General features: G+C 36.8%; 1 protein-coding gene across 2 annotated transcripts in view; it reads right to left on the bottom strand.

Annotated features, from left to right (window-relative positions):
* Positions 1–18,605, bottom strand: part of LOC109064506 (receptor-type tyrosine-protein phosphatase N2-like) — a 184,171-nt gene that overhangs the window by 10,346 nt on the left and 155,220 nt on the right. For both annotated transcript variants that reach the window (XM_042760507.1, XM_042760506.1), the window contains 6 exons: positions 16,694–16,909; positions 12,434–12,646; positions 7,419–7,566; positions 7,054–7,127; positions 3,040–3,117; positions 504–623 (listed from right to left, as the gene is read on the bottom strand). In XM_042760507.1, the coding sequence (XP_042616441.1) occupies positions 504–623; positions 3,040–3,117; positions 7,054–7,127; positions 7,419–7,566; positions 12,434–12,646; positions 16,694–16,909 (849 nt within the window). The remainder of the gene's footprint in view (positions 1–503; positions 624–3,039; positions 3,118–7,053; positions 7,128–7,418; positions 7,567–12,433; positions 12,647–16,693; positions 16,910–18,605) is intronic.

The following is an 18,605-nucleotide window of genomic DNA, read 5'->3' as shown; positions in this document are numbered from 1 at the left end:
CCTTTTCACATTTCCAGGGTTCTCAGAAGTGGAAAAGTAGTCGGCATAGTTGGTAAACTTCTATCATGGCAAATGGAAACTACAACAAATAAATTTTTGAATTCCCATTTACTCCAATAGCAAAAGGAAAAATCGATAGCATTTCTAAGATTTTCCAAAAGAGGGAAAGAGAAAAAAACATTGAGAGATTAATTATGGTAGTTAGAAGACAGAAAGATGTCAAATTTGCTGTCACTCCCTCAGCTGTTTCATTAGGAACTCACGCAGCAGCGTTTAATAGTTTTCTTAATTTAAATGCCAAGGTAATATAAAACAAAGTATGTGTTATAAACGTACACACACACACACACACACACACACACACACACACACACACACACACACACACACATATATATGACATTGACTTTATATTAAGTTAAGGTATATTAAAAACCTGAATTAATAACAAAAACATCATTCAAATACTGTGTATAAAACCACAGTGTCCACAGGAGCTTTACCTCATATGTGTGGTAGAGGTCTGAGCCTTCATCAGGCCAATACTGATGACACTGTTTGATCCCGTTTTCAGCAAGAGGTGTCAGCATGACAATAACCACACAGCCACTCTCCCAAACCATCTACACAATAGAGCAGAAAATGCTAAATCAATGTTACAATGTAGACAGGGGAGGACAGCCAAAAATAAATTCTCAAGACAAAAAAAAAAAAATCCTTCTTTTATGGAATGACTGGATTCAGAGAGTTTTTCAGAGGCGCTCACTTTAAACATAATTGGTCTTAATAACTTAACCCCACTCGTAACTAATAGAGGTTTAGTTTAGTCTTCCAGCCCACCTCTCTCGATCTCCCCTTCTCCTTGTATAAGGAACCTCCTCAGCCTTGCTCCATTTCCCCTAATCACACTTTTACTGTGTCCTTCAATCACAGAAAAGCCCACTGCGGCCATTATGAAAATGAGGGAAAACACTGACTTTTATGATAGCAATAAAATACAATGATCCTGCTCATAAAATAATCAAACTCATGTGCCACACGTCCCCACAGAGTCATTAACAGAGAAATGTAGAGACATTACACCATGGTAAAAGTGGTTCAAAAAGCAATAGAAAATTATCATTATGAATATGTTATCATTTTTAATCTTACAAAACAATGGAGAGGAAATTGCTGAAAAATAAAAGGTCTTAAATTCATGATTGTATGGTGAGAGAATGGTGGCAATACAAAGTAGCTTTCATTGAATGTAGTAACAGGAATAAAGACAGAAATGTGTTTATATGCTTATCACTGTATACATTAATAGTCAAATAATGTTATTCAGTATTATAAAAAAAAACATTTTTTGTGTAGTTTAAAATTTTCTGAGTGCTCTGTGCTTGGTCAGAATTCTGAATAAAAATTGCACAAAGCGACAATTGAATATTTCTTGAAATATTCATTCCCCATCTGAGGAAAACTTTTCATAATATTATGCAAAGATTAAAAAAAAAAAAAAAAAAAAAAAAAAAAAAAAACGTGGACAAATCTCCAATTCTGACATTCATATTAAAACATCACGTTGTAATGTGGACCTAAAGAGAATCATCACTTGTCTTTAGGAGTAGTACATCTAAAAAGACCTAAACACCAATATGCCATATTCAGTTTTGTTAAATTACATTTTTATAATAATCTTTTTAATAATTAGTTTCTGTTTGGATGTAGACCAGCAAATTTTTTATGAATGACTTCAGAAGTTTGATCAACATTAATGCTTATCACTAATTAACAGTTTGTATTTTTTTGTGTGTGTGTGAATGACAAATTAGAGAAAGTCTCACAACCTCCAGTCATGCCTAATGAAGGAAAAGGTTTGCACCTAACATACAAGAACATATGCATGTATACGTGCCCTATATTAAGGAAAAAACTTAAGACTCTGCAAACTTTTAAAAGCTTGGCTCTGTTTGGTATGAATCATCTTTTCATTAATGAGAAGAAACAGAGACAATGACATCACTACGTTAATTGACAGGGATTAATGTACTCAGTTTAATTTAAATGGAGCTTTTAATGGCCTTTTTTGAATTCAGAACTGGTTTGACTGTCTATAATTCATCTGCATGGAATTAAATCAATTTAGATAATTAATTTTCTGTCAGTAATTGACAAAATGACAAATTCAAACAACCAATGACATCAATTAGTGTACACCCACATCTGTTAGTAAACACAGCTTTGTGATTATAGAGGGTCAAGTGACAGCAACACATTACCACAGTCAATTTATTAAAATGTAGATTATGGTTTGTCTGTAACACCATCTACTTATCTAACCTTCAAAAACAACAACAACAACAAAACAAGCACAAAAGCACAGACATGAAACAAAGTGAAAACACGTTCAAAGCTGCTGCTATCTGCTGGTTGGAAAATATTAATTGAGTTAAAATCATCCTACACATGACAGCAAAAAGCATTTAGGTGTTTCTTAAAATCAACTAAGCAATTAACACTGATTTTAATATGCAAACAAACAAATAAAAGCACTAAAATCTATTTGTTATAATCAAAACTATTATAGTGAGAGACTTTCTCATTCAAAGCAGAAAAAGCTCAGATATTCACTCGTATTTTTAGCACTGACACTGTGCAGTGAGGAATCCCAAATCTTATGGGACCTTTGCCTCTCCTAATTAAGGTAATATGGTGATGTTCATGAAGCAGCTTTCTGAGAGCAGATGCAAAGTGTCCTTTTGCCCTTAACATTACCAAAAAAGGCCCAGTTTTGCCTTATATTAGAGTTCATATGGTGCACAGATGCTTTCACATTATCTTTCAAGTTCTGAATTTGCTTTTACAGATAGATATCAAAACCAATATGAATGAAAAAAGCGATTCTTGCTAATAGGTTTGCATGAGTCTAAAAAAGTAAAAAGGAACTATTCACTCTGAATAGTGGTTTTAAATCATGAATCATTAACCTAACATTTTCATTCTTGCACTTGTGTTTTATCCACATGTATTAGACGTGGACAACACTGAGTATCTTACCTGCCAGAAGTCTGCCACTGTGGAGGGAAGAGGACCTTGAGCGCTGATATAGGCTGGGTTTCGGGGGTCATGGTCCATTTAAAATTGAAAAGACGGAGTAAATATTTCATAAATATTCATGAAAAGAACATTTTCAATTAAAACTGAAAATGAAAAGCAGTCTGTTGATATTATATATCTACTCTACAGAAGGACAAAAACGATATAGCTGCATGCTGGAAAGGACGCAAGTTTCTATGGTGCTCTCCTTTGACATGAAGCCTCTATGTAATCTGCACTGTTTCATTTATCTTATTTATTTGCTTTCTGAGCATTTCTTCGGTCCCCTCCGATCTTTGGGGAAGGGGTAAACAAACTTGCTGCCAAGAGAAACAGAATGTCCACGATTTCTGTTTGGAGTTAAAAAGCTTGGGAGAAAAAAAGGAAAAGCAAATCAAATAAAGAGAAGGCACAGAGGTCTGTCACTAATGAGAGCAGAGTTGTCTCTCTCACGACCACCTCCCCTCTCCTGTCTGTCTCATTTTTATCTACTCCACATCCACTCTCTCTTCCATTTCTATATCGTTCTATCATCTCCAGTCAGCCCTTCTTCCTCTCTCTCCCCTGTCTGTCCTCTCCGAGCATGTGCATTCTTTAATACCTCTGATTAAACCAGGCTCTGGGAGTAAAGCAAGGCATCTCTCTAATCAAACGTATTTATTGATGAGAAGCTCAGTGGCTGGAGGAGGGTGCCTGCGTGTAATTCTGTGTCTGTCTGAGTGAAAGCTGTCCTGATGGAAAGAAGCTAATGATGGAAAGAAAAAAAAACTTGATATGTATATGGACTATGACATTCATCATGCACTAGCCACAATTAAATAATGACAGGCAAGAGCTTCACCAGCACTTCAGCTAATCAGCAGCAAAATCATAACAAGCAACAGTAGATTTTAAACCGCAGCAAATGGACAATCCACCTCTTTTAACTTATTTAATCTAATAGGTTTGCAAACTATGTCAGGGTTTCTCAACCTTCTTTCCATCAGTAAGACTCAAGTATCTCTTCACTGACACAAACTAGAATGTGTTCACTCACTGTTAAAAGTGGTATCTTTAATTGTTACCATAAGGAGCTGTTTCTACCTGATCTAACCCTTAAATGTAGTTTTGATATAGTATAACCCTGTGTATTTACACTGATACGTTTTGACTTGGATAAAACCAACTAATTTAGATTTTTAGATTTAGATTTAATATTTTGTTCTGTTCATACTAATATTATGTATTACCTTAATATTATTTTTTAAATAATATCAAACTGAATTTAATTTAGCATTATTAGAAATTTAATTCAACATTATAATATTAACATTAAAAAATATACTTTTTATTGTTTACTTAGTTTTGATGTATACCGTCTTTGCTTCGTGTTTACTTTTGTTTTTCATAATTTTTTCTCTGTTTATCTTTAGATATTTTATGTACAGTCTCAGATTTACATTTCACTGCTGGTTGTATTCTGTAAGTAACTGTGTATGTGCCAAATAAAAATCAAATCTTGAATCTACTGTGGATGGAAAACAAGCCCAGGAAATCACACATATATTCTAGGGTACACGTAAACTCGATTAACAATTACTGACTTATGCAGTGCAGGAGAATGGTTAGAATGGGGCATGCTATTGATCAATTCTTATTTATTAATCTGTGTCTACAAGCTGTGATGACCACAATTCAGAATTTAGCTCTTATTATCTGTGTCTGATGTATGGTATCCGGTCTTTCGCTCTGACCATTAGTCCACACATTCCACTATCTGTCCATCAAAGAACATCAACACATCATTCTTCAGGTCTAAAAAAAAGGAGAAGCAAAAAAAAAGAAATAATAATAATATAAAAATCACTGATTGCAACATCCTGTCCGCACTCATATTTGAGGAAAGATATAATGGTCTGGATGCATTACCAGAGAACATGATCCTGACCTGAAATGAAATGTCTCCTAACACAAAGAAGCGAAAACTGTCATCAGATTGGAATGTGCTCATTTTAAGCTGTAACAAAAGCGTGTTTGCTGTAAGGGGGTGAGGTATGCAGTCTTGTTAGGGTGTCAGATGTGTATGTGTTTGTGTATGTCCTTGAAGCTTCAAGCTAAGGTCATTTAAAAAGTATAGTCCTTTTGATAAATGTGGCCATTTTTCACATCCAGAAAGTTCTGATTTGATGAATATTTCACCACATCGATCAAATGCTACAGCTGTCTGTGAGTGTGTGCTTGATAGTGTGCATGTCTGTCTTTGTGAGTGCGTTTGGGAGCACATATGACTTAAAAGCACAAAAGCCGATCATGAAGCCTTTCAAAACTTTTGCTAAAGTAATTGCATGGTTCAGTACTTCTGCACTAATTTCTCTATAGCTTCACAAAAAGATCAAACACCACTGCATGAGAGAGACAGATTCATACCCCATGGTTACAGTGAATGACATGCACAACCATTAGCATGGCAGAAAATGGATATAATTGCTTTGCACAACCTTAATTGTTGGCAAGAGCAATTTAAGGGTAGAACAATTATATATACACAAGCTGGCTAATGCTGGCAGTCTATATGAAACAGTTTTTTGACTACCCGCTCTCTATAAAGGGTGTTATTATAGTTGATTTGTCATTTGACACTCAGAGAGATTATCACACCCTTAAAGTCTAATTACTTTAAGACATCAGAGACTTTTAGCAGTTTATCAGTAAATTCAGCATCCTCTGATGCTCTGTAAGGAAAGAAAGAAGAAGATTAGGGCAAAGTATGATTTGTTCACAGGATACATTACCTTGATATGTGAAATATTATTTATAGCGAAACAAAAATATTAGGAGTCAAGATTGATGGAACAAAAAAAAAAGAATGTAATATTGTTCACCTGGTTTCATTTATTCAATATTACTGAAAGGAATGAAGCGTTTCTAAATATCATCCAAAAAGCTTTATCTGCACCACTCATACCTTTTTTGTGTTTGTATGATTGAAAGATATAGAAATAAAGACCCAGAGCATAAGTCCAGATCCAGAGCATAACCCCAAACAGTCACCAAATCTGAAAGATAGGGTGTTGGTGTAAGGGGGTTGTGAAAAATATCATAAATGATTTACTTTGAGGCCTTTTTCTTTCTTGCAGCTAATGAGAAAGAAGCCACAAACATTGACAGACATAATTATCACAGTTTTTGAAATACACATTGCCAAATCCCTGCTGCGCTTTAATTACCGTGCCTCCATGCATTTGTCTCCGCACCAGCGGATCAGTGCACCCAACCCCGACTTCAGCGCAAAACCCTCGGGGAGGGAGGGCTGACTCGCTTATGCCTTTTGTTTCATCTTTTGACGAGTTGGAGTCCAAAAATAACAGCATGTAAAAATGACTCAGTTTGACTTTCTCAGTGTGATATTGCTGCACAGGTATTATACTGATTAACATATGTGTATGTACTGATTAAGGGGCCAAAACAAAAATGATTGTGTCTGTGATGGAGATGAAATCACAGTGTTTGGTTTTAAAGCATTCATGTGCTCTGTGTCTTATGTTACACACACAAAAAGACAAGCCTTCCTTTTGGCTCATAATGTTTGCCGTGTTTATTTTTGTTCTAGAAATGAATGATTGACTATTTAACCCTACTTTCAGTTTTTTTTTCTTTGTGTTTTCTCAGTCTCTCAGTGTCTGTGCTTCTACATATACATAAAAGAGCCTATTTAACAGTATGAGAAAGGTCACTGTTGATCCACAGTGTAAAGAAGGGAAGGAGAAAGGGGGAACATGTCTAAGAGCAAATAAATAAAATATAACAGCAAGCCTCCGATTTCACAGGAGAGGTTAAAATAGACCTGGCATGGTCCAAACAATTGGCACAAACAGACAAAAACACCTTTTCAAAAATAGTCAGTGTTTCAGGCACGTGAACAACCTGTAAGGGTGTTTTCACTCCCATTAATGGACATGATGCGTAAATATGTAAATAGCGAGTGTGGCTACTTACAATGGGACTGGCGTTGATGTAATCAGATCTGGATTGGTTATTCTCCGGCTTCAGGATGACCCTGGAGTGATCATCTACAGTATTCAGAGACAGACAGAGACCAATGATGACGTAACTACTAGAGCATCAACAATTCAATAACACACTTCTCTTAAACATGTGATGACTCCTTTAGTAGAGAATGCAGGTTTTTATAAAAATGAAATGGATACAAAGTTCTGATTAGCGTATGATTAGAAGAGGCCCCTGACTTCTAAATTAATCAAAACAGAACACATTAGCCTGTGACAGGCTGTGCTGCCATCCTACGGCATAGAAACAAATATAAATTCACTCGAGGCAGATACGATTTGCGAAGCACTCACACACAAGGACGCCGCGTGGGCGGTTGCGCTGGACATTCTGTTCCTCCTGACCCACCGCACATGCTGCTGGCTCAGCCTGGTAACTACAGAGAGCCTCCCACTCCTTATCCAAACGATCTTTATTCTGCAGGTGATCCTCCATATACGACTGCACATGGGAGAAAGACACAGAGACAAAAGTTGCTTGAAAGGTCCTGATGATGTTATAGCGAATCAAATATTTCCTGTAATTTGCATAACTCAATAATAAAAAAAAAGCATACCAGCCCAGACAACATATAAAAGAATGACGCACATATACAGAAGAGGATTTCAGTTCAACGCAGGGTTACATTTATTGTTTATACAACGTAAACAAGAGCATGAACCATATTTCTTGTGCTTATGCATTTCATGTGCCGTTGCCTTCCCGTGTAAATGTTTTTGAATTAAGTCTCTGTCCCTCCCCTAAATCCGGTGAGAAAAAAGCTCCATAGCAAGTTTCCATTTGTATGCTATAATCCAGCTTTACCTCCAAGGCCAACCTATCGCTTTCTGTGCTTTCTTTTTACCCAACAATACAATCACTCACCTATCCATCTTCAGACAGACAAGAGCTCAAACCCGTTCAGCACAGGAATCGTAGACAGTAATCCTAAACATGCACCACAAAGGAGGGGAGAGAGAGAGAGAGAGAGAAAGAGAGGGAGAGAGAGTGAGAGAGAGAGAGGGGTAGAGAAAGGGGGGTTGCAGGGAGGGGGCTTGTCCTGACAATCACACATGCAATTAAGACTCCTGAAAGGCCTGGGCATGCCAGTGCCTCTTCAGCCTGCTTCAATCACTCCTTTTCACTGCTTGCACAAATGCTGATAAGACTGTCTACGCTTAAGCCGCCTTCCCAAGAAGCCCAAATTGAATTCAACTGAGACAAAGGGGAGTGGATGGAGAGACAGGGACAGAGAGAGAGAAAGAGAGACAGGCAGAGAGCTCAGAGGACTGTGTTGCTGGCCAGAGTGTAAGAGCGTAAGTGTTGTTTGGCGGTTGGTGTCTTGTTTTTTGGCTGCTTATTTCTGGCCTCCTATTGTTAACCCACAAGAAGGGGTTTACCTTGCGCATGTTGGCATGTGAATGTGTGTTTATGAGTTTATTGTGTGGAAACCAATTACACACTCATAACCTAATGTCAAGAATCTTTTTGGCCCGTACACAGACAACAATCCGTAATCTCGGAGGGCTTTGACTCACAATGTTCCTTCATGCCAAAAGTGCTCTTTTAAAACATTTTAAATATATAATTTATAGTACATCAGTTTCTTCACACCAACATCACTTGTATATTTATTCTTATTTGATTAGCATTTTGCACTCCTCTGAACAGTGGGCATGTGTGTGTGAGACCTTGTTTCAAGAGGTGATGAACCGTGTGACAAGTAGCTTAATTAAAGAAATTATGGTTCATATGGAATTCATGATTTGGTGAAGGAGAAAAGACTTTGATTAAATGCCACTGTAATAAGATTAACTTAAAGAGGAGAAAAAATGGGGCCAATGGCCAAGAAAATCTAGGTGTCAGAAGGCTTGACACAAATACCATTGCTATCATTTTAGAGCACAGCTATTACTCAAATTTTCCATAACAACTACAGTATTATGTTTGGGGTCGGTAAGATTTAAAAAAAATAAATAACTGTTTGCTATTCAAACATATTTTAAAATATAATTTATTCTGGTGAAGCTGAATTTTTAGCAGTCATCACTCCAGCCATTAGTGTCACATTATCCTTCATAAATTCTTATTATCAATGTTAAAAATAATTGTGCTGCTTAATATTTTTGAGGAAACCAGGATAGAATTCTTTGATGAACAGAAAGATCACAGTTCTTATTTGAAATAAAAATGTTTTTGTAACATTATAAAAGTTTAATTTTCACTTTTGACAATCTTTGTTGAATAAAAGTATTATATTAATTTCCTTAATTTACTCCAAACGTTTGAACAGTACTGTAAATACATGAATAATAATGCACACGAATAATTAAAAATCTCCTGCACAACAATCAAACTAAGTCATGATCTCTACTGATCTCTATCTAGCTTAACTTAATAACAGCCAAAGCACTTTTCCACAAAACCACTACCATTTTACAAGCATAAACAGTGACAGGCAGTTGCACTTAAAATGTTACATATTATCATAAGATAAATAAATTACCCAGCAATCAGTTTACTTCTCCAGTTCTGCCTGAGTGCCATAAGTGGACAAACAGCCAGTGTAAGTGGCCACATATGGCTGTTATGAGGACAATTTGCTTTTCTTAAACATACATCTGACCTTCTGGGCAGAAGTTTTTCATTATTTTCTCCTTTAGTTTTTCTTGTTTATATGTTACAGATGGTTGATAGAGCATCTGCCTATGTGTGTGCATTTCTGAGACCATATGTAACAGTTACTCTCTCTATTTGCCTTCTCTAATACCTCCTCTATTAGCAAGATGATGCGTGATTTAATCAGAGACAGAGGGATTTGGCAACTAGCCAACCATTTAATCACTGAGGTACTTCTCCCTGACAGACAGCAGACCCTTTTCTCTCCATTCACACTGAAAAAATTAAATAAATAAAAATCACCCCACCTCTTCTTTAAGCAATTTTAAATAAGCACTAAATACTACAGGGTACTGATGGCTTTCAAATGCACACACACATTTAATACTGAACATATCAAGGACTTGTTGCTCTACTCAAAAATAAAATGAAAAGGCAAAACCTGTCTCTCTCCCACATTATCTTTCACCATGTCCGTGCTGCAAGTGGAATAATTAACACAGAATGCAGTGGAGCAACAGCAGTGAACTGTGGCACTGTCCAAGGTTCTGAATTAGTTCTTCATGATCCCGCAGTAGCTATATATAATAAAAAGGTCAGATATCTGGGCTAAATCTCACAGTGTGTCCGAAATTGCATACTATCTGTGCAGGTACTACTCAGACTTACTACAGAACCAGTAAAAAAGTATGTTATATATAATATGAACCAAATTGCTGACCTACAGCATCAGTAATGTCACTGCCAAATCACAAATCCTCTCCTGTGGCCTCATGGGAGAGTAAAGTGCCCATCGAATGCACCCTTTAGAATCTTGCCGAAAGTAGTAGGTCATCTGGGTCGTTTTCATCTACTGCTTTTAAAGTACTTTGTATTTGGACATACTATTTTTTTTGTGTGTAATTTGTTTTTCGCATACTATTAAACCTATGATACTTCATAATATCTGATTTAAGCCTCACATTTTCTGCACAAAAAAAACATGCATATCTGATCCATTTAAATGTACAGGAACAACAGCTGTAATAATGTATTAAAAAAATTAGCAGTATATTCATGAGATTTCATGAGAAATCAAATGCATAGTATATATTAAACCAAAGAGAAAAAAGCTGTAGGATTGTCAATCAAAATATGACAGCAAAACAGTGGGCAGCTCCATATGAGGCTGGGCTATGGAGAATGCATTCTCTAGCTTTGCTCTTATCCTTGAGGAGGGATGAAAACATGCCTGATAGCAGCCTGACATACTGAAGGATTACGCTATCAGAATAGCTATTATTTCATAACCTGTCTTTGATTGCACCCATTGAGAGCTGGATAGTGTACAAGCAGTAACCTCTGATAGTACATTGCACTAGCTGGTATTGCAGTCATTGCTTAGAGATGTGATTTTGAAGTTTTCTGTAGCACATCCACCAATTTGGATTTTTTTCAAGGCCGATGTTGAGAGCAGTGTGGCTGATGGTCGATATAAAGCCAATATAGGATATCACACAATTTAATTTAAAGATTTAAAACATGCTGCAATTAAGAAAACATTTTTAAAAATAACATGGATTTTTTTTTTATTATTTGATTAAAAACTTATTTGAAATGTTTCAAAATTCTTGATTCTGAAATCCTATTATAGTATTTTTACAAATAAAGAAATATTTAAATATCATATACAAGTATAATAGTGTTCGCTTTTCTTTAACTAATAATAGTCCTTTTTCATATATATTTACTATTTTGTTTAACATTACTGTCTAATAATTTATTAAATTGAACAGTTAAATATATACAACGAATTAATGGAGACAAAGAATGGAAGTTTCTGCACATCTAAATAAAAGTCTAGGAGCTGTCAAAATAAAAGTTCAGAAAAAAAAGTTGTTCAGAGCGCAATGCGCATATATGCATCATAACATTGAGAATGTGCACAGACAGTTTCTATGGCTGAACTACATAAAAAACTATAAGAATCTTTTTGTCTCTAACACAGTCTATAGGAGTAACCTGCCTAGTGTTTTACTATCATTGCTGTGTGTGTGTGTGTGTGTGTGAAGACAAGATGCTTCAAAACATCTGAATAATCAATTAAATAATTTCCACAGCACTTTGCAAACTTCTGAATGCTTGAACAATGGCTTTGTAATTGCGTACGCTTTAGCACAAGCATCTCTGCCTAACAACGCACATGGTTTTATTAGCTGCTGAAAAAACCTTAAACAGTCTCAATAAGGGACATCCATTACAGGAAAACACAATATGCTAAATGAATCAACTCAGTGGCTGTCTTTTGCTCCACTGCTGGATGTATGATAGATTCCCTGCTCGGTAATGAACACAACGCTACCAGGCACCTATCAGTCTTTCCTGTCGAAGCTGTGCTAAGATTAATAAAACAAAAGTCGGGGCAAAATTAAAACAATCCATTGTGTCAGAAAAGCCAGTGTCCATGAAGCCCTGCAGTCTCTTTCAGAGCAAAAACAAACCCAAAATCTGAAATAAATGACTGATGTGAGATAGAGGTGAAGGAAAAACAAAGAAAGAGAGACAGAAGCAGAGGCACATGTTTGGATATCTATAAAGTGTATTTATCTTCATCCTGATTATGACTGCAGTGACACAGGCTGTGTATGGAGAGTGTGGGTAGTTTAAGGCACTTTGTTTAATAGTCCCTGTCCTGAGTTCACGTAAGCATACAATATATTAAACTGATTACCAGTATCATGTGTCCAGTGGAGATGTCCATGTTGGTTTGGGTAGGCTCTTCACTCCAGGAGGATGTGCTGCTGCGGGCAGAGGGACTCTGCATCGGCCCATCACTAAACTGTGAGGACACGCTGTTAATGCGTGACGTGTGCGATGGGTGAAACACCTCTGATCGGTCTCCATGCTCTGATGTCTGCACAGCCATGCGCTGACGACAGAGATCCTATCGAGAAAATGGATGAACATTAGTCTTATCTGTGAAGACATTATCTGGGGCAAACTAAAACTGTTCTAAATACTAAAATGATCAATCACACAAAATACAACATCAAAGCACTGATTATTATGCTTAGAATATTATAAAAGGTATTTAAATAAGAAAATCACACAAATACAAACTGATTCCGCATCAGCATTCTGGATCAAATCAACTCTATTTCATTTTTCTCCACTTTGCATCTCATGATACAGCCCACAACACATTACATCACTGTCTGCTCTAAAAGATGAAATCAATCATCTGCATAAACTCACGACCCCCCAGTGGAGCAAATAATTGCTATATGCTACCAGTCATATTTAAACACAAAGTTCATAGATAAGGGTTCAACCTCTAAAAGAATACTTTTACATATTTAATTAATCATTAGTATGCATATTTTCTTACAATATGACAGTTGATGACTAAGTTCTTCATAAAATGCCACCAAGAACATTCCGAATTAGCAATTAAAATCAATGAAACTGACTAGAAAATACAGCTAACTCTCTTTCTTTCAGAACAAAGCCACTGCATTTATCAACCAGCTAAAAACTGTATTTACTGCAATACTCACAAATCTTTCCTTTGGCCTTAATGACTACATTTCCGTCACATCACCCACGCCATTCAAGAATTATAATTCCAAGCTTTTATCTACCATTTGTCACTTCATCCAAATGAAACAAAGCAGCAGACTGAAAGAACAAAAGTAGATACAAACAGCCCTTTGCTGTCTGCTGGTGATTTTTCAAATCACCTTCCCAAGGATCAGTCACTCTATGAGGATATCAGATGTATGTTTCAATGTACAAACTGGATTCTCTCACAGATGTGTCATTAGATCCCTGCTAACCTGGCACTCAACACATAATTGCTGTGGGCAATTATTCATGGAAGAGCACACAGAAAATGTCTGCACTAGATATCGCTGAAAAAGGAGAGCTGAGATAATGTCTGTTATAAATTCGACAGTAAGACGCTATTTTTTAAGCCAATCAGAAGACAATGGGATGCTCTCTGCCTGTCAGTCATTTTGCCCGTTTGATTCGGTGAGATCAGGATTGATCTTTGGGGGAGGGAATTTCAAAAGGGAGGAGGGCAGTCTAAGCCAGTGGCGGAAGATAGTGAAATAGCTAACATCGCTTACAGCACTGTTAATAAAACAATTCTGACTACATGCGCTCTATAATGTTTAAAATGATTTACAAGAAATTAAATCCATTCTCAAAAGCTTCAAGCAACAATACACATTTTCAGGCAAATAGCATCGAGGTTTCTTGGTATAACACAACAGCATTTTGTAATATTTTTAAGCCATTTTAAAAGCATTAAAAGCTTCACTTTTATTGAGTGAAAAGCCTTTTGCGCATGGTTCCAAATTGTGATTACTTCTCTTTTTCCTTTGGTGAAACAGAACAGACAAATGGCTTTTTGAAGCAGTTGCAAGTGACAACAGTATGACCCTATCTGAGATCAAATGTTCAACAGTTAAAAAAGCGCCCAGATAAAAAGAGAGAGAGAGAGAGAGAGAGAGAGAGAGAGAGAGAGAGAGAGAGAGAGTAGAGTGAGGCTGACAGGGTTTAGTGAGGGTCAGTGAGGGAGTGTGGGGGTTGGAGGTGGAAGTTTAGTGCATCTCACTAATGGAGCTCCCCAGTGAGAGAAACCAGGAGGGAAGCTTGTGGGGGCTAAACAGAGGCCACAGAGCTCTAAACCCAGTCACAGACTAGAGGATGGTGTCCACCCTTAATATTAATATCTGAGCTGATGTCCATCATGAGTCATTCTGACTTAAGATAAGTAAAACTGCTACTAAAAAATCACGTCCATGTTACCCAGCACAAATTAGCACATAAATTTGCTTCTCTTATAATCAGTAAACCAATAAGTATCAAAATCATTTAGCATTTGCATTTAATAATTTACCAACCATATGCACCTAAAGCAATTTCCAAAACTGATCAGAAAAAAACAAAACAAGACAAAAAACAGGCTGGAACTGTAAATAAAGTGAAACCTAATGTCAGAGAAAAGTGCAAGAACAGTTGAAGATTTGAAGACAGTGAGTCAAATGCTCATTGAGGACGTGTTTTAGATGTCTCTTGAAGGTAACTAGAGACCTGTCTGTTCAGGAAAAGTTGGGAAGATCATTCCCCCATCAAGGAGTAGTGAAAGCTGTATAAATAAATAAACTAAAAGTAAATGAATGAATGCATGTTCTTGAGCACATTTAACATTAACATTTTTATGCATTTGGTAAATGCTTTTATCTAAAGTGACTTTCAGCGTATTCAAGGTGTACATCATCATGTTTGTTTTCATTAGTGTTGAACCCATGGCTATGATGTTGCAAGCGCCATGCTGTAGTCTACCAGCCTGCACTTAGTCTCATAAATCAATCGCAAAAATGATTTGATCCTTTAATATCTAATTCTTTAAAAAATTATTACTTTAACAGCACATTTTTGCTTTAAGTAATGTACGTAACTATAACCTTCGTATAATGTCAAAATAGTTTATAAAGAATGCATGGTAACACAAATGGAACTATTTTTCTTAATGAAAAATTCCTGGTGGATACTGGATGGATATAAGCATGGTTAGAATATGACGAATATAAACAGGATCATGAAATGTATTTGAAAAAACATCAAAAGAGTTGAAAAACTACTGTTGGTCTCATAACACTGATTTTTTCCAGATTTTGGAATTAAATTTCAGGCAAGATACAAATTAATGACTTAATATAAATTGCTTCAAATATGAACTGTTTAAGCCTGTTCCACCTTTGACTAAATACAAAGATAAAATAACAAAATAAGTCAGAGGAGTGGAAACAAACCCAAAAAGTATCTTTGCTATACTTTATTACAACAGGAAAAAATCTTAGATTAAGAAATGTATCATATATTAGCAGGTAGAACAAACTAGTGTGAAAGTACGTGAGTGTGTTTGATGAAGGAATAAAAATAAAAGTGTAATAATGTGAGAGGGTGTGTGTGTGTGTGTGTGTGTGTGTGTGTGTGTGTGTGTGAACAAGAGAGAGAGAGGAGGTGGGTGGCGATGGTGACGATGGTGTGTGTGTTTTGATCTGCTACAGAATCATTGCGGCAGAACTGATTCTAATTGCATGTTTCACTGTAAGAGTCCCTGTGCACAAGGCTGCATTCATTCCAGCTGCAGCAGTTGGGAAATCCCTTTCAACTACACAGTAAGAGCCCTGTCTACGCCTTTAATCTTATTCAGTTAAAAAAAGAAAAACCTAAGCAACCTGGCAGATCTAAAGGGCTGAAAGCACTCACAATAAACCACGATACGACAAAATTACACACAATTATAATCAATACAAGGTAATTGAAACCTGAAATGAAAACATTACAAAGGTGTCGAGATATAACGTGTGGCAACACCATAATAATATTGAGAAACAATGATTATTTTGCCACACTGATAGGGACGACGTTTATGGAAGGGACTTCTTGACAAAGTGTGAGAGGTTTATTAAATATTGAAGGTGGGGGAGGAAGCCAAGTGCTTGCACCCTGCGATCCCGTCTCATTGAGTACAGCTGAGCCCAACACAAAATCAATAAGCCTTCACCGCAAGCCCTCCCTCCAGGAGCCGTGAGAGAAAGGTCAGACAACAAACTCATTTCCCTGCTAAAAAGGGCTCTGCCTCAATTAGGATTCATATTAAACACTGCAGTCGTGCAAGGACATCTGCGCCTGCTCCAATGGGTCATAGTTAAGGAAAAGAAACTCTAAATGAATTTCATTGCCTTTTTTAATGAGCTACAATAATTTTGGAACCATTATTCAACTGGTGATGATCGCACATTTTGGCAGTGTTACTTAGAAAAGGTTAGCTGAATGGAAGGTAAAAATAACCTTGGTTGAGGACAACTTGTTCAGTATATCTGAAAATCAGAGATGCTTACTGTATTCATATTAATCTGCACAGATGAATGTCAGAAAAAAACACGACTGGCTGAAGTAATCTGCCTGCACCTACCTGATAGGCTGTCGTGGCATCGTGGCCTGTGTAGCTTCCCAATCCAGTGAGCTTTTCCTTCAGCTTATGGTGGGATCGATAGCGCAAGCAGTACAGAGCCCCTGACATCCCCAGCACCATGACAATAAAAACCATGGAAACCACCACCAGAATCAAAAAGTTGCCTGGCTCCACTTGACTCTGTTTGACCACGGGGATGTGGTTCAGTTTGCCACTCTGAAATTAGAGCAGAGAAGAGAGAGAAACACTTATAAACATTGTGAACTGAAAACAAGATAATACAGACACACATTATATATAAAATATACAAAAGCATTAAGAAGAACAACTGTTATCAACACTGATAATAATAAGAAAATGTTTATAGAGCAGCAAATCACTAAATCAGCACATTAGAATGATTTCTGAAGGATCATGTGACACTACAGACTTCAGTAATGACTGCTGAAAATTCAGCTCTGCCATCACAGGTATATGTTACATTTAAAATAAATTGAAACATAAAACCGTTAATTGTAAAAAAAAAATTAAAAAAAAAATTGAATATTTCAAAATGTAAGATATATATATATATATACTGTATATATATATATATATATATATAAGACAAATATAGAGGATGTATTTTATATATATATATCACCCAGCTGATCATAGTATAATGTCCAATTTGTGTTTTCATATAATACTTTAAATTAGTGCCAAGAAGCTTATATATTGCTTATAATTATTACACACTGATGTAGATACACCTCAAGCCGACACCTGGGAAGTGAAGGCCTGCTCCATTCTTGTCTTGGCAGGTTGAAGCATACCACCACAGAGCAATAGGGTCGGTCCCTCACGGTACCAGCTTGTTGGCGTAATTAGCCTCCAAGTCTTGGGTTGGTCGGGATGGGGGAATTGTTTTTTGATCTGCTACAGAATCATTGCGGCAGAACTGATTCTAATTGCATGTTTCACTGTAAGAGTCCCTGTGCACAAGGCTGCATTCATTCCAGCTGCAGCAGTTGGGGAAATCCCTTTCAACTACACAGTAAGAGCCCTGTCTACGCCTTTAATCTTATTCAGTTAAAAAAAAGAAAAACCTAAGCAACCTGGCAGATCTAAAGGGCTGAAAGCACTCACAATAAACCACGATACGACAAAAATTACACACAATTATAATCAATACAAGGTAATTGAAACCTGAAAATGAAAACGTTACAAAGGTGTCGAGATATAACGTGTGGCAACACCATAATAATATTGAGAAACAATGATTATTTTGCCACACTGATAGGGACGACGTTTATGGAAGGGACTTCTTGACAAAGTGTGAGAGGTTTATTAAATATTGAAGGTGGGGGAGGAAGCCAAGTGCTTGCACCCTGCGATCCCGTCTCATTGAGTACAGCTGAGCCCAACACAAAATCAATAAGCCTTCACCGCAAGCCCTCCCTCCAGGAGCCGTGAGAGAAAGGTCAGACAACAAACTCATTTCCCTGCTAAAAAAGGGCTCTGCCTCAATTAGGATTCATATTAAACACTGCAGTCATGCAAGGACATCTGCGCCTGCTCCAATGGGTCATAGTTAAGGAAAAGAAACTCTAAATGAATTTCATTGCCTTTTTTAATGAGCTACAATAATTTTGGAACCATTATTCAACTGGTGATGATCGCACATTTTGGCAGTGTTACTTAGAAAAGGTTAGCTGAATGGAAGGTAAAAAATAACCTTGGTTGAGGACAACTTGTTCAGTATATCTGAAAATCAGAGATGCTTACTGTATTCATATTAATCTGCACAGATGAATGTCAGAAAAAAACACGACTGGCTGAAGTAATCTGCCTGCACCTACCTGATAGGCTGTCGTGGCATCGTGGCCTGTGTAGCTTCCCAATCCAGTGAGCTTTTCCTTCAGCTTATGGT

The sequence above is a fragment of the Cyprinus carpio genome, chromosome A7, assembly GCF_018340385.1.
Source record: "Cyprinus carpio isolate SPL01 chromosome A7, ASM1834038v1, whole genome shotgun sequence".
NCBI lineage: Eukaryota > Metazoa > Chordata > Actinopteri > Cypriniformes > Cyprinidae > Cyprinus > Cyprinus carpio.
This window is presented reverse-complemented; position numbering and strand designations above follow the sequence as displayed.